At 51.2% G+C, this 21,669-nt stretch overlaps 2 protein-coding genes across 2 annotated transcripts; one reads left to right on the top strand and one right to left on the bottom strand.

Moving 5' to 3' along the window:
• The first annotated feature begins 414 nt into the window (after nt 1-414).
• GPR37L1 (G protein-coupled receptor 37 like 1) lies at nt 415-7,036 on the top strand. The gene is made up of 2 exons (XM_085307704.1): nt 415-1,141; nt 5,756-7,036. The coding sequence occupies exons 1-2, from the start codon at nt 449-451 to the stop codon at nt 6,566-6,568; spliced, it is 1,506 nt and encodes a 501-aa protein (XP_085163830.1). The 5' UTR covers nt 415-448; the 3' UTR covers nt 6,569-7,036.
• Nucleotides 7,037-9,525: 2,489 nt separating this feature from the next.
• On the bottom strand, nt 9,526-19,704 carry ARL8A (ARF like GTPase 8A). The gene is made up of 7 exons (XM_085307695.1): nt 19,610-19,704; nt 18,272-18,345; nt 15,028-15,121; nt 13,594-13,661; nt 11,965-12,035; nt 9,760-11,798; nt 9,526-9,698 (listed from the first exon to the last, which is right to left on the bottom strand). The coding sequence occupies exons 1-6, from the start codon at nt 19,667-19,669 to the stop codon at nt 11,749-11,751; spliced, it is 417 nt and encodes a 138-aa protein (XP_085163821.1). The 5' UTR covers nt 19,670-19,704; the 3' UTR covers nt 9,526-9,698; nt 9,760-11,748.
• Nucleotides 19,705-21,669: the final 1,965 nt, after the last annotated feature.

Genomic DNA, 21,669 nt, shown 5'->3' with positions numbered 1-21,669 from the left:
CTTTTCTTTTCTTTTCTTTTCTTTTCTTTTCTTTTCTTTTCTTTTCTTTTCTTTTCTTTTCTTTTCTTTTCTTTTCTTTTCTTTTCTTTTCTTTTTGGGGGGAGGTTATGAATGAGAAGGGCTCAGCTCAGCAGTTTGTCTCCAACAACAGGCCTCCTGTGCACAAGCTGCTGAGCTGCCCAGCTCTGGTTGCTGGCATGTCTCTGCAGTGCTCGGCAGCCTCCTCAGGGAGTGGAGCCATGACCAGCAGAGGGCCTGGCACTGCTGCACGGGAGCACGGTTTTTATTCTGTCCAGAGCTACCCGGAGAGCCCAGAGTAGCAACTGGAGCTGAACAGACAGGCTGCTCCTCAGGACAGCTCCCTTGTTCCCTACAGCCCTGAAGTCCCTGAGCTCAGGGCTGCTCTGTGTTCTAGGACACACTTTCTCCAGAGAGTGGGAACGGGACCATGCCTTTGCCTTGGTCACTTGTTCTCTTGCTACTGGTGCTGCCAGCTCTGGGGGCTGTGGTGATACAAGGCAAGACTGAGCAGCCTGAGGAAGGCAGCACCCCTCATGTCCAGGGCGCAGATGGAGGAAGGACTCTGCCGACGATTGCCCAGGACAGAACAGAGGTCCGTTTGACAAAAGAAAGGCTGCGCCGGGGAACAGAGAAGGACTCCAGGTCAGTTCAGCAGTATGTGCCGGGGGTACAGGTGGAGTTCCCACGGCCTGTCAATCTTGCCAGCCTGCATCCCACCAAGACTCTGGTGCCATCCAGCACAGACCCATCTGAGCAGCAAGGAGGGGTCCCCACAGATGGAGAAGGAGCACAGCCCCGAGCCAACTTCACCACAGTTTCTGACAAGCGGATGCAAATCCAAAACCCCTTGTACCCGGTGACAGAGAACTCCTACAGCGCCTATGCTGTGATGTTCCTGTCCCTCATTGTCTTTGCAGTGGGGATCATTGGAAACCTGTCTGTCATGTGCATTGTGTGGCACAATTACTACATGAAGAGTGCCTGGAACTCCATCTTGGCCAGCCTAGCTTTCTGGGACTTCCTTATCCTCTTCTTCTGCCTACCTGTGGTCATCTTCAATGAGATCACCAAAAAGAGACTGCTGGGGGATGTGTCCTGTCGCATCGTGCCCTTCATGGAGGTAAGAGGCTGCACAGGGCTCCAGAGTGCTCAGGGATTTGGGTCCTCTCTGCTTTTGGGGCTGTTAATGCTGTTCATGGACTGGCACAAAGGCTGTGTACCTTGGAGGCCCTGCCATGGGGTGCTGCAAGGAGCTCAGCCATGTTCCCAGTACTAAACTCTCCAACCGCCTGGGCCCAGGAAAAATGTGATAACTATTTGCCTGGGAGAATACATCAGGGCCTTCCTCAGGGTCTATAACTAACACAATGGGTCCTGGGGCTGGAAGGAACCTGTGAAATGCTCCCATGGGGCCATCTGTTCACAGGGTCCATTTATCCATCTGTCCCTATCCCAAACTGACATCTGTCTCCACCCTTCAGGCTCAGCCTCAGTGCCATGGGGTGCTGGCTCGGAGCTACCTGTGTTGGGCTAGTGAAAATAGGCACTAGAACAGGGTGATGCAGGTGGACAGGGCAGCTGTGTGGAGCACAGCGGCAGGAGAGCTTCTGGTTAGGCTTGAGGATCTGGAATCCATGCCTGTTCACAAGCGTAGTGGGGTGTCCTCCATCCAGAGTGTGTGCCCAGCACCATAAGAGATGGCTGCAGGGACCATGGTAATGGGGAAAAGCAGAATAAACAAAAGCTCCCCAGATGGCATATTTTTGCTCAGATCCTTCTCCTGCAATTCAAAGAAAATACAGGCCATGGGGCCTTTCCCTTTTAGGGGGCAAGTCTGGCATCAGGCTGCTCCCTTCTGTGGCTGTATGTGTCAGACAGATCTAGTCTGGTTGCCCAGGTCACCTGGGGCTCCAAAGCATGATTTACTGAAGAAGGGGACAGACATAGGGCTGGAAGGATGCAACATCAGGTCCCCAGAGCCCCTCTCAGGTTTGATTAAACCAGTCTGAGTTTAAAACTCTCCCATCCCACCAGGTGCCAACTCCCATGGTCAGTGTCTTACAATATAACATACAAAAGACAGCCACAAGATGAAGCTATGCTTCACTTTAACCTTGATCAGGTTGGAGAAGACCTTGACCCTAAGGGGCAGCCTGCACCTGCTTTGGGTTCCTACAAACACTGACATTCCCAGCACTCGTGTCCAAGGGCAGCCTTGTGCTGGCATTGGCATCAGGCTGAGCTGGGGTCTGGCTTTCTCTCATTACCAGATCTGCCTGTGCCTGTTATCAGACTTGTGCCTGAAGCTACTCAGAGGAATAGGAGCCTGCCCCAAGTGCTGGAGGAGGACAGAGAGTGGACCTTTGGGCTCAGATTGGGAAAGCATGTTGCCACAGAGAACCCAGAAATGCTCCCTAGATGTTGGAGACCACTTGTCCCATCACATTCCTTCCTCCAAATTCCCCTTGATGGCCCTGGGAACCTAAATCCATGAATTCAGAGTGGGACCTGCAGGGCCTTCTGGGAGCAGGTCCTGGCTGACTCCTGCTCTGTGGCAGGCTGGATTTCCCTCTACTGTTTTATCCATCAGCAGAGGTAGATTGGGGTGACTCCAGTACAGGGGGTTAGTTGTGGGACTGTGTCAGTATGCTGGGCAGTGTGCACAGCTGCTGCGTGGGCTCTGGCACCAACCCCTGTGAGCAACAAGAGAGCTCTCCACAGGATGCTTTTGGGTTACAGAATGGTTGAGGTTGAAAGGGACCTCTGCAGATCATCTAGTCCAAACCCTCTGCTGAAGTAGGATCACCTAGAGCATATTAGGGTTACATCCAGGCAGGTTTTGAATATCTCCAAAGAAGGAGTATCCACAACCTCTCTGGGCAACCTGTTCCAGTGCTCTGTCACTCTCACAGTGAAGAAATTCCTCCTCATATTCAGGCGGAACTTCCTGTGGTTCAGTTTGTGCCCAATGTCTCTTGTCCTGTCACTTGGCATCACTGAGAAGAGTCTGGCCCCATCGTCCTGACAACCTCCCTTAAAGTATTTATAGTCRTTGATAAGATCTCCTCTCAGTCTTCTCTTCTACAGGATAAACAGGCCCAGCTCTCACAGCCTTTCCTTTAAGAGAGATGCTCCAGTCTTCTTATCATCTTTGTAGCCCTATGCTGGACTCTGTCCAGTAGCTCCATGTCTCTCTTGTGCTGAGGAGCCCAGAATTGGACATAGTATTCCAGATGTACTGTGATCAGATACAGAATCCTGGATGCTGGTGGCAAAAAGACACCTGAAACACCTAGTGCCTGGGGCAACATGGACCTAGCAGGGATGGGGGAACCCAGTAGAGGAAAGATAACCCCATGGTGACAGGGCAGGGGCATAAGCTGCAAGTGAGAAGCTGTGCTGGCCTGACACCCACAGCTACGGTTGCAAGGTGAGTTACATAGCTGTTATCAATGGTACATCTCTGTCCTGCAGCTCTGTCATCATGACAGGGCATAAGTGCTTTTTTGCTGGATCTGCAAAGGCATAGGGGTCCCTGGGGCCTCTCTCATGGCTTGAGATGCGCATGACCTCAGGAGGAGATCGGGTGATGCCACTGGGTCCTTCAGGTACAAGCCTGGGCTGGTGGTCCCTGCACCCAGTGTAACCTGCTAGACAGAGCCTAAAATCTGCCTTGATCACAGCTAGCAGCTGCTGCAGTCCAGCAAGATGAAGCAGCATTTGCTGGTGCAGCCATGCAGTTCCAGTGTCTCTTAGCAACGTCTTCATCACTCAGCAAGCAGAAGCTGCTCATTTTCTGGAGGTTTCCCATCCCTGCCTGTTCCTAAATGAAATATTTGTCCTGTCCCTGCCCCCCCCCACTCCAGACTTCTCATCTCACAGTAAGACAGAGACAAAACTCAGAGAGGGCCAGGAAAATGGATAGGCACCCAGGGCGGCATTTGCATGAGCAGATAGGCTCAGTGCCCCAGGTGAAGATGGAAGGGAAAGAGGAGGACCCCAAAACAAATCCTTCCTTAAAGTGGCTATGCCATGACCTGTTTCTGAGCCACACATGGGTTTAGTGGCCATGTCCCTGCTGAGGTTCCCTGGTGGGGAGATGGCACCTCCATCAGCAGTGATTAAGCAGCACCAGAGTGCTAGGCAGGCCCTGGCACAGCTCTGTTCCTGAGGAAGGCAGGACAGACAATAGGACCTTGGGGCTGCTAGTTGCACTAGTTGTTGGGGGTGATTGCAGGACTAGGTAGTGTGAAGCCTATGCATCCTCACCACTGGCYGCCTTTGCCATGGAGCATAGAATCACACCCCAGAGATCCCACCAGCCAGCCCAGATTTAGAGCAGCACAGGTCAGTGGCATGGAGGCCCTGCAGTGCCCCTTGAGCTGCTTGAGGGATCATGTCTGCAGCGCCCTGCTACTATATCAACCCTCATGAGGAAGAATGGATGTGACACAGCCTCAGTGAAGCATGGCCCCCAGATGAGGCCATGTGTACTCTGCTGTCTGGTTGCCAATCCAGCCTTGCAGGGCTGGCCTGGGCCACAAAGCAAGATGAGAAAGCAGCTGCAAGGCTTCTCTGCTCATCTGCCTATCTCCCAGCACACAGTCCCCTCAGCCTGCGTGAGAGGATGTTGCCAGGCAAAGCTAAATCCCCACCAAAGTACCAACCAAGAAGTAAATCAGACTGCAGACTGTAGTTAATGTCTGATACTAGTTAACGATGTTGAATATAGGGTGACGCTGCTGAGTGTAACTAGATGGTGATTCTGGGCACCAGGCTCTGAGCTCTGCGATGCTACTTACAAAGATGCCGGTCCAGGATCACTGAAGAAGATTCATTGGGGGTGCCAGGCCTATTTCTTTCAAAACCCATTGGCAGATGACTGCCTACAACATGGGCATCATGTGGTGCTCTGGAAGGTTTTCTTAGCACTGGGAATGTTCCTTGGCATAGGGTGAGGTTATGTGGCTTTGTGAGATCAAGAASAGCTTTGGGAGTGGGAGACGAGGTACTCCTATGCACCAGTGTGTATGACCCTGCCATATCCCAGCCTGAGGGCTGTGGGACTTGGCTCAGAGAAATGATGCAGCTCTGGAGCTTGGACTATTAATGCTAATTTTGATCCTCAATGTCTTGCCAGCCCTCCCAGAGCCATAGCAATTCCTTGACCTCCCTTGGCCTCTTCCCTTTGGCAAATGGGGATGTTTTTCCTGCCATTCTCAATGCAGAGGAAATTGCTTGGAGCTGATTTGTGACAATGGCAACTTCAACTTATTTGACATGTCTAGGAAGCAGACAGCAGCTCTGCAGAGCAGAGAGGACCTCTCTGGGGGCAATGGAGACCCTGGGAAGGCATTGGTGAGAGTGATGGGTCCCTGTTTTTCCTCTCACAGAGCCATGCAGGATAGAGAAAAAGCTTGAGGGAAAATCCTGTCACTCCCATCCCAGCTGGACGGGTGGACCTCCAGTAAGACCTCTCCCTTCCATAGAAAAGGAAGCTGGGCAGGGAATTGGTCAAGGGACATGTTTATCTGCATGGAAATGTGGATATCCACATGGAAAAAGGAGCCACAGGAAAATGGCTGCAATCTGGGATGAATGCTATAAAATTTTTGGAGGAAATATGTTGGGTTGTAGTTTTAGGTATTCAGTAATTGCCTCCAATCTGGTAAAGCCAAGCACATCTCAGTGTCTCAGCAGTGAGGTGAACCTCTTTTCCCTCCTTCCTTGATAGGTGTCATCACTGGGGGTCACTACATTCAGCCTCTGCGCGCTGGGCATTGACAGGTTCCACGCAGCCACAAGCACCCAGGCCAATGCCTGGCCCATCGAGCAGTGCCATTCCATTATCGCCAAGCTGGCTGTCATTTGGGTGGGCTCTATGACGCTGTCAGTGCCAGAGATCCTGCTGTGGCAGCTGGCACAGGACACATCGCCTGTGTCCGGCATGGTGATGGAGTATTGCACCATGAAGCCTTCATCCCACCTGCCTGAGTCCGTCTACTCCCTGGTGCTCACCTACCAAAATGCTCGGATGTGGTGGTACTTTGGATGCTACTTCTGCTTGCCCATCCTCTTTACTGTCAGCTGCCAGCTGGTGACTCGAAGGATCAGCGGCACTGAGAAGAAGACTGAGTGCCGGGGGGCCAAACACAACCAGTGTGAGAGTCACTTGAACTGCACCATTATTGGGTTGACCATCATCTATGGTCTCTGCACCACCCCTGAGAATGTCTGCAACATCGTGGTGGCCTACATGTCCTCTGACATGTCCAGACAGACCTTAGACCTGCTCAGTCTCATCAACCAGTTCTTCTTGTTCTTCAAGTGCTCTGTGACACCTGTCCTGCTTCTCTGCCTCTGCAGACCCCTGGGGCAGGCTTTCATGGACTGCTGCTGCTGCTGCTGTGAGGGATGCAGCCCTGACACCACCTCCAGCGAGGGCAGTGCTGACAGCAAGCTCAAAACAGAGATGTCTTCCTCCATCTTCTTTGATAAGCCCCGGGAGTCTCCTTCACCTCTCCTGGCCCTTGGCACACCTTGCTAAGTGTGTACCAGGGAGCTGTAGAGATCATTTTGCCACCTTCTCCCAAGACCAAATGTTTTGCTGTTAGTGCCTGTGTCTGGATGTGGAGCATTGCAGAAGAGACAGCTCAGGGGCTGCACCATGGGCTTCAAACCCCACAATGGGCAAGGGGTTTCCAGTCCACATGGTTACATAGGCGATTTTCTTGCCTCTGCCAAAAGACCACCAAGGACACCAGCATCCTCCCGTCCAGGCTCCCTGGTCCGGCTGAGAGAGGTCGCTGCCCTGGGAACAGAGATGTGCTGGAAAGGTCCCATCTGACAGCAAGAAGGGTTTCCATGGTGACTTGCAGAGGACATAGCAAATATAACTTGCCCTCATCCTGTTCCATCCCCTCCTGCCAGCCCCTTCCACAGTAGAAGAAGGCCCCAGTGACTATGTCCCATCAGATCCAAGCTGTGCCCTGTAAGAGCTTAATAAATCAGTAACCTAGAGCACATCACGCATGCTGCTATCCAGCATTGCAGACCAAAGCCCTTGGGGGGGAGGGTGCCAGCATTTTGGGTTTAGATGTGACCATGCTGCTCCCCTAAGACCTGGAGGTTCTGGGGTGGGCATGAGCAGGAAGAGTGGAGTATCCCTGAGCCTAGCAAGTGGCCAGTGTAAGGGGTTGGTGAGGCCCATGCAGTGCTGGGCAGGAAAGCAGCCATGTTCGGCTTACGGCAGCACCTGATGGAAATGAGGAAAGGTCCCCAGCAACTCTGCTCTCCTCCCTCTGGATTGCTTCTGAGTGTGCTGGTGCCAGGCCAGCCCCTGGTGTAGCACTCTCTGAAGCACAAAGCTGAGGGCTACGTGTAGGGCTCAGTCCAGCCCCAGTAAAGCTCAGTGCTGGGCTGAGGTGCCCTGTGGCTTGCAAGGCACCTAAATCATCTGCAGCAAGGTGCAAGCCCTGGTTCTCTTGTCCAGAGCCACAGTGCAGCTCTGGCACTGCACAGAGCCTCAGGGCAGTGCCAAGCAGGGAGCTGTGCAGGATTGCCAATCCCTGGGACCCCAGTATCATTTGGGACAACCTAGCAGTACTCATTCAGGCAGGCCTGAGCAGAGTTGCTGGCCTTTTCCACCTTGTCCATCGAGGGTGAAAAACAGTCCTGAGATGATGCTTGCAGGATATCAAGGTTTCTAAGCACCACAGCCACCCCCTCCCCCATGGCTCTTATACCCATAAGGGCTTTCAGCATTTTGGGCTTGCACAGAGGTCGGGGTTGGCGGAGGGCAGGCTGGGTGCAGAGCGGTCGTGCGGCTGGCTGTGCCTGGGCCTCCTTCCATGCGCTTCGGCCTCTCAGCCCTGTTCAGCAGAGCTTGTTAAAGCTCCTTGTTCTCTCCCTTTGGCGTCTACCCCCAGGCCTGCGAAATGCCAGGGAAAGGGAGATGGTTGCTAAGGGAGCTGAATACGAGGGGCTCACTGAGGGCTTTGTACATGCAATGACACCCACCCGGCTTTGCTTTCTCAGCTCAGTTGCCAGGGAAACAAAAGCCCCAGTTTTCTTTAGAGAACACAAGACTACATTTTTTTCCCTTCCTCCCCCGCTAGCCCCAGGGGAGTCCCTGGCCCACATTCTCCCCCTGAGCTGTTGGGGGCCACGATGGGGGTTTAAGAACATCTCACAGCTCTGAGGATGGGGGATACAGGGGAAAGAGGGGTTTCCATGCCTGGGTGAAGACATGAAATAGGTCCAGAGCCCACACTGCCCACTGTGCCCTCATTCCCTTCTGCATCTCTGTCCAGATCCACCAGGCAAGGCAAGAGCTGGCTTCCTGAAAGAAGGAAAGCATGCCTGGGGCAGTGAGCACACCTCCCCCTCCTCCCCTCTAACCACCCCCCCCCCCCCGCCCACATGCAGGCCTGGGTGGTGGGAGGAAGGGAGAAGTGGTTGGTTTCATGCAACTTGCTCTGTGCCAGTTTGTCCTGAGCCTGGACCAAAGGCGAACAATGCCGGGCTTGTTGCTCCAGCCCTGCTCGGCTGGATGCGCACGGGGAGGAGGAAGAGCTAGGGAGAAAAGCCGGGGCTGGGGGCAGGGAAGCTGTGGGCAGTAGCAGCAAGGGCTGTGGGCAATGTGCACTGCCCCAGCAGGAGCGCAGCCCCCAGAGCAGGCAGAGCTCCTCAGGGCCCACAGGGGCAGAGCTAGACCCAAGGCCTGATCCAGAGCACTTGGCACCCAAATGCATGAGAACCAGCTGGGGTAGGATGTGCTGACAGCCCTCCGTGGGCAGCATCACSCAGGGTCTCTCCAGCACCCTCAAAGAGACTCTCATGGGTGCAGGAGAGCCAGCAGCACAAGAGTAGAGCAGAGAAGAGGGATGCAACAGCAAGCTACTTGACATGCATCGGGGTGCTGCCAGCACTCAGAGCTCAGGTACCTAGGCAGGGTGTTATAAAGCACAAACCACAATTCCAGGTGTTCAGTGCAAGTGAGATAATGAGGGCAGCCACCAGAAACAGATAGCACAGAAGTGCCCCCCACCTATGATGGCCACTGCCCAAAGCAAGAGATGGTGCAGTCAAAGGGGCAGGGAACCTTGAAGCAGCCTTGTAATCTTGGCTCCAACCCCAGCATCAAAGTGTTGTACCCTAGAACCATCTCAGGATGCAGAGCGGCCAGCTGCTTGGATGATTGCGGCTGGAGGTCTCCAAGCCTGTCCTCAGCTCCAGGCCAAGAAAATAAGGCATCCAGCCTTATTGACGAGACTTCCAAAATAAGGCTTGGCTCCAGCACCTTTCTGGTGAGCACAGTCATTCAGGCATCCAGAGCTGCTGAATCTTGCAGGGTGAGCACAGGCGTTCTCCAGCCTCAGCATTAATGCTGAGGGGGACTGGCAAAGCCTGTGCCCTGCACTCCAGGGTATGCACATAGCCCCATAGAGGAGGGATGGATGGAGAAGTGACATTGAGAAAGCAATGTGACAACAACCACAACCACCAACGCAAAATTGTTAATTTATTATTATTAGGAGGCAAAAAAAATGTACAGTTACAGGAATCAACTCCCAACAGAGGTCAAATCTGAGCCAAAAATCTCTTAAAAAAAAGGGGGGGGGAATGACAACACTTTACAATTTATTAAATTAAAAAAAAAAAAAAAAAAGGGAAACCTCTCTTTGTGCAATTCTGCAAAAATGAGAACAGAANAAAAAAAAAAAAAAAAAAGGAAACCTCTCTTTGTGCAATTCTGCAAAAATGAGAACAGAACACCACAGCCTTGCCGCTCCCATGAGCCAGTCCGCCTAAGGGAAAAAGGCCCCAAGAGGGATCCTGCAGCCTCCCATGCTGGCTGCAAGCTGCCTCTCAGCAAAATACTGGCAGGCAGGGAATGCAAGGGCTTCCAGGTGATCTCCATCCTCTCCTTCCCAGCCCTGAGTTGGAGAGAGGCAGGTGCCCCTACACCATGCCACAGCCCTGACCCCACTTAAGCACTCTCACTTCTTGGCATCAGTGTGTCTTCCCCTACCCCACCAAAAGGCCCAGCTATGTGTCCCCTCTCCCCTGAACTAGCCCATATGCAGCCTAGCAAGGCCTCAAGGCTGTGCTGCACAGAGACCCAGCAACCGAACATACCGCATAGACAGGCAAAGCCTTTCTGACCTGTCCCGGAGACTGGGTTTCCTCTCACTCTTTTCCCATGTGCTGGAAGGGGCTGAACACATCAGTCCGGTTGTCCCCTCCACCTCACTGCCCTTGGGGCCCAAGGGCACTGTAGCTCCCTCCAGAGCCAGGACACCCTGGGCTGGCACAGGGGCCAGCTCCAGGATGGCAGCATATAGCAACAGAGAGCAGGGCACAACCTGGAGCACTGTCCTCACTCCCAGTGGTGACTGCTGCTGCTGCCAAAAAGCTCTCAGGCTCCTGCATCCACAGGGGAAGAAGTGCCTCCTTCTCTACCCCGACACCCGTACATGATGTGTTCAAGCATCTCAGAAAACATCAGCCCTAGCAAGGGGTAGGGTGATGCCTTCTGGCTTGCAGAAAGCAATCTCAGCTTCACATAGCCCAGCTTCTCTAGGCAGCCAAGATGTGCCTGTGGGACAACCAGGGCAGGGAGAAGGCAGGAGCTGGCCCCATGTCTCTGCCAGTGCGGGAGGCTGCCTGGCATCACCAGGCCCCTCTGCACTAGTTCCAGACCAGTCAAGTTACTATTTTGGCTGCCGTGAGGCTTGCCAGGGCAGCATCCTGCCTGAGCGTGGGGGCCCAGGCAGCCTGAGTCTCCAACCACGATCACTGTGCTGCAGCAGATTTCCGTAGCATGGGGCAGTTCGAAGACCCTGGGAACAACTCTGCCTGAACCCTGGTGAGAAGAAAACCCAGGGGAGGGAGACAAGTTGCCCACCACAGTGGCAAGGAGGAGGTCCGGGGCAGCAGTACAGGAGCCGGACACGCTGTGTGAAGGTTGATCTTACCAGGTCATGAGAAATCCCCATCCCCAAGGGCAGAGAGAGGAACCTGGGGAGAGGGAGGGTATCACCTCCCTGGTCAGCTGTGCAACCTGGGGAGAGGGAGGGCATCACTCCCCGGCCAGCTGTGCCCACTGCACTCCAGGACAAGCCCTGCCCAAAGATGCCAAAACATGGGCAAGGGCTCTTCCTCTGCAAAGACAGGGCAAGGGCAGGGCAGGAGCACTCCTGATCACACACAACCCCCCAGGGAGGCCCTAGACCTGGAGATACAAGCAAGGCCTCCAGGGAAGAGGCAAGGGAGCATCATGAACCTGTCTGCAGCCCAGCATGGCCCACTGCCCCAGGGGCTGAGTTCTGCCACCATGCTCATCTCATCTTCCTCACAGCGCTGACCCTCGGCCACCCTCAGTGAGCCCAAAGCCTTCCTACAGCTCATAGGGCCCAGTTTAGTAACAGCGCTATCGCTTAAATTAAAAAATTAAAATATATATACATATATATATATACTGTATACACAGACAACAACAGAACAGTGCCAAAATGGGAGGGAGAGATAGAGAGAGGAGRGGAGGGCAGAGTTGGACATTTTCTTTACAATAAAAACAAGGACTCCACCTCAACACGAGTGGAGTTTGGGGTCCCCTAAAAATACCCATCTAGAGAGAGAGCTGAAGGGACAGAGCAGGAGAAAGAAGGGGGCATGGGCTTGTACAATGGCATCTTCCCAATATAAGCTCCAGTCTGCAGGATTTCAGCTTCTCCTAGACTTCGAGTGCTGAATAAGCCACTGTAGGGTGATGTCTGCAAAGGCAAGCGACAGTTACCTCCTGCCCCTCTAGCTGTCCAGCCCCTCTTGCACTTGAAGAAACGCAGCCTGGGTTAGGCTAGTGCAAGGCTGCCCTGATCACCCCAGGAGGGAGCTTTCTTGGGACCCAGCAATCATCAGTACAGAGATGCCAGAACTCACCAATATTGTCCTTTTCTTTGCAGGAGATAGAGTAGCAACAGATCTCTCGGTCCTGGATGGCAGACAGGTTCCTGTGGGAAGGAGGGAGTAAGCTCTAAGTGCCTGCTGCAGACCCCAAGGGCTGTGTAAGAACCTTGGCGCAAGGCAGCAATGGGAGACATCTTTTAGCAGCTACTCAAAGAGTCCCGTTGTACCCAGGGTCTGGGAAGAGGGACCCTTCCAAGAGGCAACAGCTCCCCATGCTTGTTGGGACCTTCAAGAGGGTCAGCAATACTCAGTGCCAGTCACAGCACGCTCGGGGTTGGGAAAGGGCTCTGAACATCACATGGGGTAACTAAGCTCATTTAGAACTGTCCACTAGCACTAAATAAAGGCACAGAGGGGTCCTTCATAATTCCCTAAACTCATGATTACATGGAACTCCTGAGATGGAGCAAGGGGAATCAGGGGGAGGGTACACCACAGAGTTTGCAGCACAAGAAAGGCACAGGGAGGCCACAGAATAACAGAGATCTCTGCTCAGAGGCACAAAGATGCTCCAGACTGACCCAGGAGGGTGAATAGGGGTTGCAGAGATGTGCAGACTCAAGCAACTCTAGGGCATCATCCGGCCCCAAGAGCTGGAAATCCTTGTGGACACAGACTTTAAGCCACACAAAAAGTCAGGGCAGAAAGAGAGGTTGCAAATGAATGCAGCATCCCAGTCCCCTGTCAGCAAGAGTGGGATTTGCCCCTCACAGTGTAGACATGGACAAGAAGTTCCATCAGCAGGGCTGCAAACAACCCATGTATCAGCAAAGCAAAGGGTGCCCAAACAAGAAAGAGGTACGTGAACGTCCCTCACACATTGAAGTAGGATTCCACCTCTAAGGTACAAGGGCAGTCCATTGCTGACAGACAAGTACCTGCACCAAGCAGTGGGGCAGCCTGGGGACTCGCTGATGGAGCGGGGTGAGCAAGCACACCAACAGTGGGGCGAGAGGGAGGATGCCTCCAGGCTGGTAGTAGCATGCAGCATCGATCCAGGAGCTCAGCTCACAGCATAGAAAATTACACCAACGCACTTCTGGTGCGAGCAATGCCAGGCCCCAACGCCACCGTGTGGCACAAAAATCTACACTGTGCCCAGACTTAGTGTGGCTGCAATGCCTAGCTCCTCCCAGATGCAGATCAGAGCAGCAGCAGAGCTGGGAAGGCAGCCCAGGCCTCTGCTTCCGCTTCCAGCTAAAGGTCCCCAGCTGGGACTCGCGCAAGCGCAGACATCGCCACAGCTGGTCACTGCCCCAGCATGTTCCTGCGAATGCCCTCCCTCTGCCAGCCCTGCCTCCCACCCGCAGAAATCTCTGCTAGACACAGCTTCTCTATTGACCTCATGCACCCGGCCGCTCCAATGCCACCCAGGGTGCTGCAAAGCAGCTTTGCAGCTAAAGGCAGGGAGTCCTGCCTCTCTGCACTCAGCAGAGCACTAGGGGGTGGGGACACAGTGTGAATCGGGGGGAAGCAGGAAGGACACTTTGCCTCGCAGTGCCTGCCCCAGTGCTCTCTGTGCCAGGAAAAGCAGAAAGGCGTGCAGGAGAACAGACTGTGCCGAGCAGACGGAGTAGTCACCCAGGCCACGAGCATACTTACATCTTCTCAATGAGCTCCTTCTCGTCCAAGGCACCAGGGAGGTCTCGTTTGTTTCCAAGGACTAGGACCTGCAAGGGAGGAAGGGGAAACACCTGAAGCCCTTGTCCACAAGATCAGAGAGAAACCTGCTTTGCACTACCCAGAATCTGACTCTGCTTAAGATGTGAAAGAGCCCTGTCCCATTCACCAAGACATGCCACGGACATTAAACAAAAACAAACAAACAAACAAAAAAACCCCCACTCTTTGACAGGCAGTTGAGAAGGCAGAGCACTTCAGTTAACAGCCTCAATTAGCTCATATACAGCATCTCCTCTTATACGTATTCTCTATCCCTGAATATAAACTGGCCTCACAGTACATCCTCCCTTAAAGGCATGAACTTTTCTCATGGCGTATAAGATATTCTCCCAAGAGCCATTTAGCATCTTAGAGCAAAGATCCAAGTGAAAATTGAGTGATGGGTTAAAAACTACATAATAAGGAAGGATGGAGACCTGCACACAATGCCAAACCTGCTCTCTGTGGGTAACCAGTCTAAAAACCAACAGCTGTTTGCACTATGTGCTGAAACCTCTTCACTTCAAGGGTTTTCACAACCATGCAGTCATCCTCCAGAGTATGCAAAGAAAATTATCAAGCAGTAAGTATTTTGTCATCCCTCCTGAGCACACTACACAACTGTCATCTGACAAGAAGAGTGTTGAGGCTGTCATCCTGCCTTCCCAGGGCGAATTAGGGCCTCTGCAGCACAGTAACATGATATCCCCCAATTTAAACTTGCAGTTGTCTTTTAAAGACCAAGTTCTTGAAAAAAGAGCACTCAAGGGTGCTGTGAATGCAGTGCATAACATCAGGTGCTTAATTTAGTTGGTAATGAACATTTGGGATTTGTTGTAAGGTCCTAAATTAGCTCCTTTCAAAGGGTGTCAATTCTGGATGCTCTGTAACTGCCCAACTCTGCATTCATAGTGTGCCCAGTGCTTGCTGTTGGTCATGCTATTTACAGGTCACCTCATTCAAATGTTACAGAAGAGCCGTTGCTCTCCTAAGAGACCAGACGTTAATGTCCTACCATAAACAAGGTGCAAATTCATGCGAGAGGACAGATCTCACACATAATGTTTTTTTGGTCCTTCTAAACCTCCTCTCCTAGTTGTGAATATGCTATTTAAACTCTGCCCACTTTAGAGCTGTTGTGGCCAAGCAAAGAGCAGTGCAGGGAAGGCTTCTCCAGCTCTGTCCTCTGCTACCCCAGCCCCAAACTAGAAAGCACCATTCTCAGTTATTTTCTGCAAGGACAGAAAGGGATCTGATATCGAGAACCTGCTTTGCAGCATTTTTTCCCAGTAACCCTTTTGCTCCAAATCCTGGTGACCTTCTGCCCAAAGACTGCAAGTGGCTGGGAAAGCATCTATATGGTCAATTGCTCACCGGGATGCCCTGGAGCTGTGGCTTGTCAAGTAGGTTATGAAGCTCATTCTTTGAAGCCTCTATTTTCTCCTGGTCGGCGGCATCCACCATGTATCTGCAAGAAAAAGAACATTCCTGAGCCTAGGCACCTGGGGAGATGCACAGTACATCCCATCAAAAGGTTTGGAATCCCTGTGCCTCTGAGGTTCATGCCACCACCAAATCTTGTATCTGTCTTCATACTCTATCCCTCATTTTCACATGGCCAGCCACACCACCTCCACAGGTTCCTGATCCAGCTCTTGAAGGTGGCAGATAACCAGCATCCTTTCCCTAGACCCCTCTTTTCAAGGAAAACCGTGCATTTGCGAGCAGCTTGCATCTCTCCAGAGGAAGAGGGGCACTCCTTCTCCACGATCATGGGGAGGTGTACCCGACAAAAACGCCCAAAGTCAGCAAGTAACATCAAAGAAAGTCATGTTACCAACAGATACAGCTAGCAAAGAGGCTCCCAGGCACTGTAGCTGTAAGAAGCTGTAAGAAACGTATCCCCAAGTGTCCAAAAGAAGCTTCTTCTCTGCATATAACATCTCCTTATAGAGGAGCAGATTCAAGAAAAGGCAACAAAAGATCAGGCATGGATATGGAAGGATGAAGCAGAGGAATCAGCTTGTCAGAGAGAGCTGGGAGGACAATGTGCTAGATAAGGGTGGCCCATTCAAACACAAACAAGGGCCAGGGCATTGTTAGGGGCATATCTGCTGAATTAGAGAACTAAGAGCAAATAGGCAAAACCAGAAGATAGGAGCACTAAAGAGAGGGGCTAGTGAAGAGAAGCAGAACAACTGAGGCCAGTGATCAAGATACAGGGTCATCAGCAGAGAAAATGAGAAGAGTTGTTGACAGAAAAGAAACAGGCGATGAGGAAGAGTTCACTCCAGCACCAGAAGGAAACTGCAGTTAGGATGTTGCTGGTAAGAACAACTGCTGGAACTGTCACCAGAGAAGAGACTAAGTGATGTGTTAGCACTCAGGGACCACAAGAAGATGCGCACCTGAGACAGGAAAAACTTCACTGGAAAGAAGGAGCAACCTATTCCTCTGCCTTGAAATAAACTTGAATACAGAGACATAGGAGCGAAGAGGCCTGGGGGAAGCCAACTGTTATCAATATTTAATCCAAGCAAATGCAGGAAGACTTACAGAAGTACTTTCAATCTTACAGGTAGACACTCATCCTGTAAAGGACAAGAGGAAAGCAATAGGCAAAGGAGGAATCATAAAAACAGTTGCTATTTTCAAGATCAAGAAGCTGAGATAGAAGAAATGAAAAATACCATCAGGCTTTCACAGTTAATTAAAAATAGCAAAAGAATCTTTATCTACTTGTATGGAGAAAAAGGGAAGACATGCACTACTGTGTTGATAAGATGAAACAAAAACATTATCCAGGTATTGCCATAAGCCTGTTGCACCACAGTCAGTGCAGGAGGACTGAAGGTATAAGAGATGCAAAATACACTCAAGATGTAGTCTGTCTGAAGACAGACTAGATGCAAATATAATGCTTTAAGAAACTGAAAGCATAACCTGGGTGCCTACAAAGCCCTTCATTTCCTGTCAACAAGATGGGCACTTTAGAAAGACATCTACTGAAAGATATGGAAGGAGGCAGTAAAAGGAATGAAAAGCATATGGATCTATCCTAGAATTTATCATTTTCAGCTAAACTCACTGTAAAATAGCAAGTACCAAGGAAGTGTGCCAACCCGCTGACCATTCACAAAAGCAGGAGCAGCCACCTCTCTCGTTCCCCTTCGGGGTCCCACAAGCAGTGATCAATGCAGGAGCCCCTCAATCAGATTTTAAATGCCCCTTAAACAGGAAGCAGCAATTAAAAAAACCCAAGCTCCAGGTAGTACCCAACAGCTGACCGAGGAGGCATGGCACAGATCTGACAGACCTCTGCACTGCCCCCACACACCAGAACCAGTCAAGAAAGACAGCTACTGCATGCAAGTGGTGTCAGGTGTCGGATTCTGGCCCAAAGCGCTGCAGACCTAGAAGCAGCATTGATGGGGCAGACTGTAGGGCACTATCAGCTCCTCAGATACTCAGGGTATCTAACAAGGTCCTTAGGGAGAAAGAACAGAAAAAAAAAACAGCCCGAGCATAAACAGAGAGCTGCACAAATGCCCTGACCCACAATCTCTGACTACTCAGAAATGGATTGAGGTTTTCCAGCACATTAGTTGCAATCTGCAAGTAGTTTGGGATTTGCAGAGTGAACATCTGAGCTGCACTGTCAGAGAGGCAGCTCCTGTTTTTAAGATATGAATATCCTCTTTACTCCTCTTCACTTGTCGGACCTACAGTTCAGAAGGGTAATACCAGAAAACAAGCCCTGTTGACTCCTTCAAAGCCCAGGGCATGTTCAAATGGTGAAGGACACACAAATCTGATTTTCTAACTGGATTTAGACAACTCAAACCTAAACTCCCAGGGTAAATATTTATTCTTCAGAGTATGCAGCTTGCTTCCCATGAATATCTTGCCAGACTCATCTCCAGCCTGGACTCTCTGGGACTGAGCTGACTGAAACATTCACAAGCTAAGAACATACTGGGACACACTCAGAGAGACTGCTAACAGTCAACAGTATTACAAAGAGATGCCTTTTCTAAGCACAAGATCTAACCAGTAGCACATAAATGCTGCAATTTGGAAACACCCTTAAAATCACCCTGCTGAAAGAGAGTGAGCCACACAAATGACCTTTATGAGCCTTTCAGATTAATGGATAGCACACTGGTGCTGCAAGAGCAAGGGAAGGCAAAAGCCAAGCAATACAGTAAGGCCAAGTGAAGTCAACATAAAAGGAAGAGCTTACAATAGCTATCAGAGAAGTTGTCATTCCGGAGAGAATCAAGGTAATTTTGCTACCCTGTGCTCAAAGCCTGTGGTGGCACAGGAGCTGCAATGCCCCATGAAATGGGAGTTAGAGCATTAAGCATCTCTGCTCCTTACAGAGATGCCCAGCTCCTGGTGCTGGTAGCAGTCACTGCTGTGAAAGCTGCCTTTGTTCTGCGCTCCTGCTACATTGACTGAGTGGCCCAGAGGAGCCAACTCAGGCCTACCTGGCACCCTTGGGTGGAGTAAGAGGGACAAAGGGATGTTTCCCCCCGCCACTGGCTCAGCTGAGCACTACATCCCATGCATCAGCAGGGAGGATCCCTAGGGCTTTCTGCTCCTAGGAAATACTTACACAATGGCACTCACTCCGCGGCAGTATCGCTCCCACATGCTGCGAAAACGAGGCTGGCCACCAATGTCCCAGAGCTGTGACAAGGAGAACAAGGTTTTAAACACTGTTCTGCCCTTCATGATAGGGAACCTCCTCACTGCCCACCCACTTTCTCATCTGCATCCAGCCTTTAATCCTTCCCAAAGTGGCTGACTGCCCTACTAGGGCATCCTGCAGACGCACTTACGAAACAAACCTTGACCTGAAGCCTTATGATGAGGCTTCAAACTCAACAGAGAAATGAAAAATCCCTACAAATGCAGCTAGAGAACATTAACAGAGAAACAGACAGGTCAACTCCATACCAACACTTCCTGCAACTCATCTGGATGAGATGAGGCCTCTCACTAGCTAGGAGGGAACCCAGCCCATGCATTTGCCAGGGAAAGAAGAATAGAAAGCAGAGGGGGATCTCAGAGGCCAGCTGGCATGGACTGTGCATGCTGTGTTAGTGACATGCTAATTACAGCAAAACTCTCTGCTGTCCTCCTGAAGGACTCCCAGGAGGGGATGGCTTAGCAAACTACACACTTGGGGAAGATCCAGAACTTGTCAGCAAGAGAGCCCATAAGTGCATCATGCTCATTTGACTGTACCTATCCAGACTGCTCTGCTCCATTGTCACCACTTTCTGCAAGCATGAGAGCCCAGGGAACAGTCTGAGAGAGACCTTAAAGCCTGGCAAGTGTCTTCCCTGTGCTGACTACCCTAGGAGCCTAGAAGAGTTGGCCTTTTGCTGATGCATTCATCCTTTCAAAACTCACAGCACACACTTTGAAATGCTTGTGCAGCAAGCAGAGATACCCCAACCACCTTTTGAAACCAAGAAGCAGTAGGAAACTGTACTTCCTAGTTCAATCTGGTGCTCTGGGAAGACATCAAAGGGGTAGAGACATCCTCTCCTTGAGCTCCCAAGACAGAGACCAAAATTGTAAGCTGTGAACTGCTCCTCCATCTAGACCCCTCCTGACAAACCCTCCCATCCATCCTCAGCAAGGTGACTATGCTCATGACTCAGGCAGTCCTCCCTGCTAAAAAGCCAGAAGTATAATAAAATATATAGCTTTGCAGCTTGGCCTGCTTCTCTTACCAGAGGTCTAGGTCTCTTACATCTCTACCTGACATCTGGTGGACATTTGCAGTAACCTAGATGGGCAGGTCTTCCCAGCTGCAGTCCTACAGAGACAAGCAGCTGGTACCACTGGTAGTCTTTATCATTAAGTCCAAGTGCCTGTGAGTTTCCCTTGAACCCATCTTTCATTCCAGGAGTCCCCACTGTAGATGTCTTCTGCGCCTTACCTTTATGGTAACGTTCCCCTTGGTGATCTTCCTCATATTAAAGCCCACAGTCGGGATCATGTCTTCATTGAACTGTCCTGACTGCAAGGAGCAAATCAAAGAGTCAGATGCATTAGGGAACCAGAGGCTTGAGAGCCACGCACGATGAACCCAAGRGCCGCAGCCTGCCCACAGCAGCACAGTAAGTCATCAAGTGCTGCTATCCTGTCCAGAAATAATCCCAATTGCTCTGCCAGCTCTGTCCTGCCCCAGACCCCGAGCGACCCTACCTCTTGCCCACATCAGAAGCACAAATAGTGCAAAGGAGACAAAATACCTGCAGGAGAGAAATAACTGCTGTTATGCCAGGGACTGGGACACATCTCGCTGGCCAGGGAAATGTCCTTGGCTGGATGCACTTGAAGCCGTAAGATCAGCTCTCCCCTGTAGTGAATTGTCAGCTCTGAACCCCACTAAGAAAGTACCTCCAAGGAAAGCAGAAGTGCAGTTCTCTATCACAAGACAAATCTACATGCTGCAACTAGCAGCTGATTTCTGCAGGGTGAATGAGGTGGAAATGTAATCATGCTCATTAGTCTAGTCCTTTTAATTGCTAGATTTCCAAGCCCTTTGCAGAAGAAGGTCAAAATCTTCACTTAATATGGAGAAAATGCAAGCGCCCCAGTCAGCCAGCAAAATCTGAGCATTGCTGTGCCTGAACTTCTCCTACCAAATCCCACTGTGCCTCTTGCCTGCACAAAAACCCTGAGCCTCCTGGTTCAGCCCTTTGCTCTGCCTCCAAGCAATGTAGCTAAAAAACATAAGAGCTTCTTCCCTGAAGCACCTGCTCCTCTTCTGCAAGTAGAATGGGATGTTTCCAGGCTGTGCTGTGCTACAGCAGAGCTGACCCTGCAACTCCAAGCAGGCTGCTCTGCTATCAGCTTTGAAAACTGCCGAGTTAGAAATCACTCTCTTCTAGAGAGTTACTTTACATATTTACAGGCCAGCAATCACTGGCGCTGCTATCACTGGCTATGGCTTGGGGCGAAGCCACCCAGGCATGGCTTCCTTAGTCTTGGCCAAGCAGAAACATCTTCCAGTGATACCAGCATGGATCAAGTTCCTGCTTAGCTACAAGTCTTGTGTGCCTCCACCTATTTCCTGCTTTGGATAATTTATGGCCCAGCCCACAGAAGAGTGACTTCTGCTTTTATTCATAGCTGGCAGCATATCTGTTAATGTCTTTTACACCTCACATGCTTTGTCCATATGAGAGATGCAGGCAGGAGAATTAAATTAGTTGCCTGGGCTAAAATGCAGAGCCTTTCCCACCTGGGTCCTGAAAACTAAGGTTTTTAGATGTTTCCCATCCATATGAAACAGTTTTAAGTGCTCTTGACTTGGGTGGGATAGGGACAAGCCCACAAGTACGGTCTCACTTCAACAGCCAAGGCCTTTCTTCCCACAAATCCTGACTGATGATGACCTGTGTGGGTCACACTACACACTGGCCACCAGCAGTGAGAACTGGTAGCCCAGTGAGCCGTAGGACTCCATCTCTCTCCCACTCTCATGGTCACCAGTGGCACAGAGCTTTCTCCTCCTTCCCAAACCTTTCCTCGGGAAGGGCAGGACAATTCTCAGGGMTGGCTTCAATGCTCTCAGAAGCATGTCAGGCAGAAGCATGAAATTGCTGCAGATTTCCAGCATTCCAATGCTGCTGTGAAACTAGGTTAGTCTTGTCAAAGTCGGTGAGCAGGAGTCCTCCCTCTGCTGCCTCAGGAGAGATCCTGGCTCTTCAGGTCACGTGTCCAGTGTTCCAGCCAAAAAGAGAGGATGTTACTCTCCTTTTCAAGCCCATTTACTCTTCTAGAGTTTTCTAGTCAAGTCCCAAAGCTGTGAGATGTTTCCTAAGATCTGCAGGTACCAGCAGCTGGGTTAACTGGCAGGGAACAGGCAGAGCAGAAAGATGCTCAGGACAGCCAGGAGCAGCACAGTGGTACTCTTAATGAAGGTATCCCTTCAGGGCAGGAGGCAATGAGCTTTCCCATGCCTTCATGCTATCCCTTGCCCACATTTAT

This window comes from Rhea americana, unplaced genomic scaffold (assembly GCF_003343005.1).
Source record: "Rhea americana isolate MKP2758 unplaced genomic scaffold, rheAme1 scaffold_261, whole genome shotgun sequence".
NCBI lineage: Eukaryota > Metazoa > Chordata > Aves > Rheiformes > Rheidae > Rhea > Rhea americana.
This window is presented reverse-complemented; position numbering and strand designations above follow the sequence as displayed.

What these genes read in the sequence shown, in the direction of transcription:
- GPR37L1 (XM_085307704.1), top strand. Translation starts at nt 449, where the DNA reads ATGCCTTTGCCTTGGTCACTTGTTCTCTTGCTACTGGTGCTGCCAGCT. An exon ending in GCATCGTGCCCTTCATGGAG is followed by an intron (nt 1,142 to 5,755) that starts GTAAGAGGCTGC and finishes CTTCCTTGATAG; the next exon opens with GTGTCATCACTGGGGGTCAC.
- ARL8A (XM_085307695.1), bottom strand. Translation starts at nt 19,669, where the DNA reads ATGATCCCGACTGTGGGCTTTAATATGAGGAAGATCACCAAGGGGAAC. An exon ending in CGCGGAGTGAGTGCCATTGT is followed by an intron (nt 15,122 to 18,271) that starts GTAAGTATTTCC and finishes TTTTTCTTGCAG; the next exon opens with ATACATGGTGGATGCCGCCG. An exon ending in CACAGCTCCAGGGCATCCCG is followed by an intron (nt 13,662 to 15,027) that starts GTGAGCAATTGA and finishes CCTCCCTTGCAG; the next exon opens with GTCCTAGTCCTTGGAAACAA.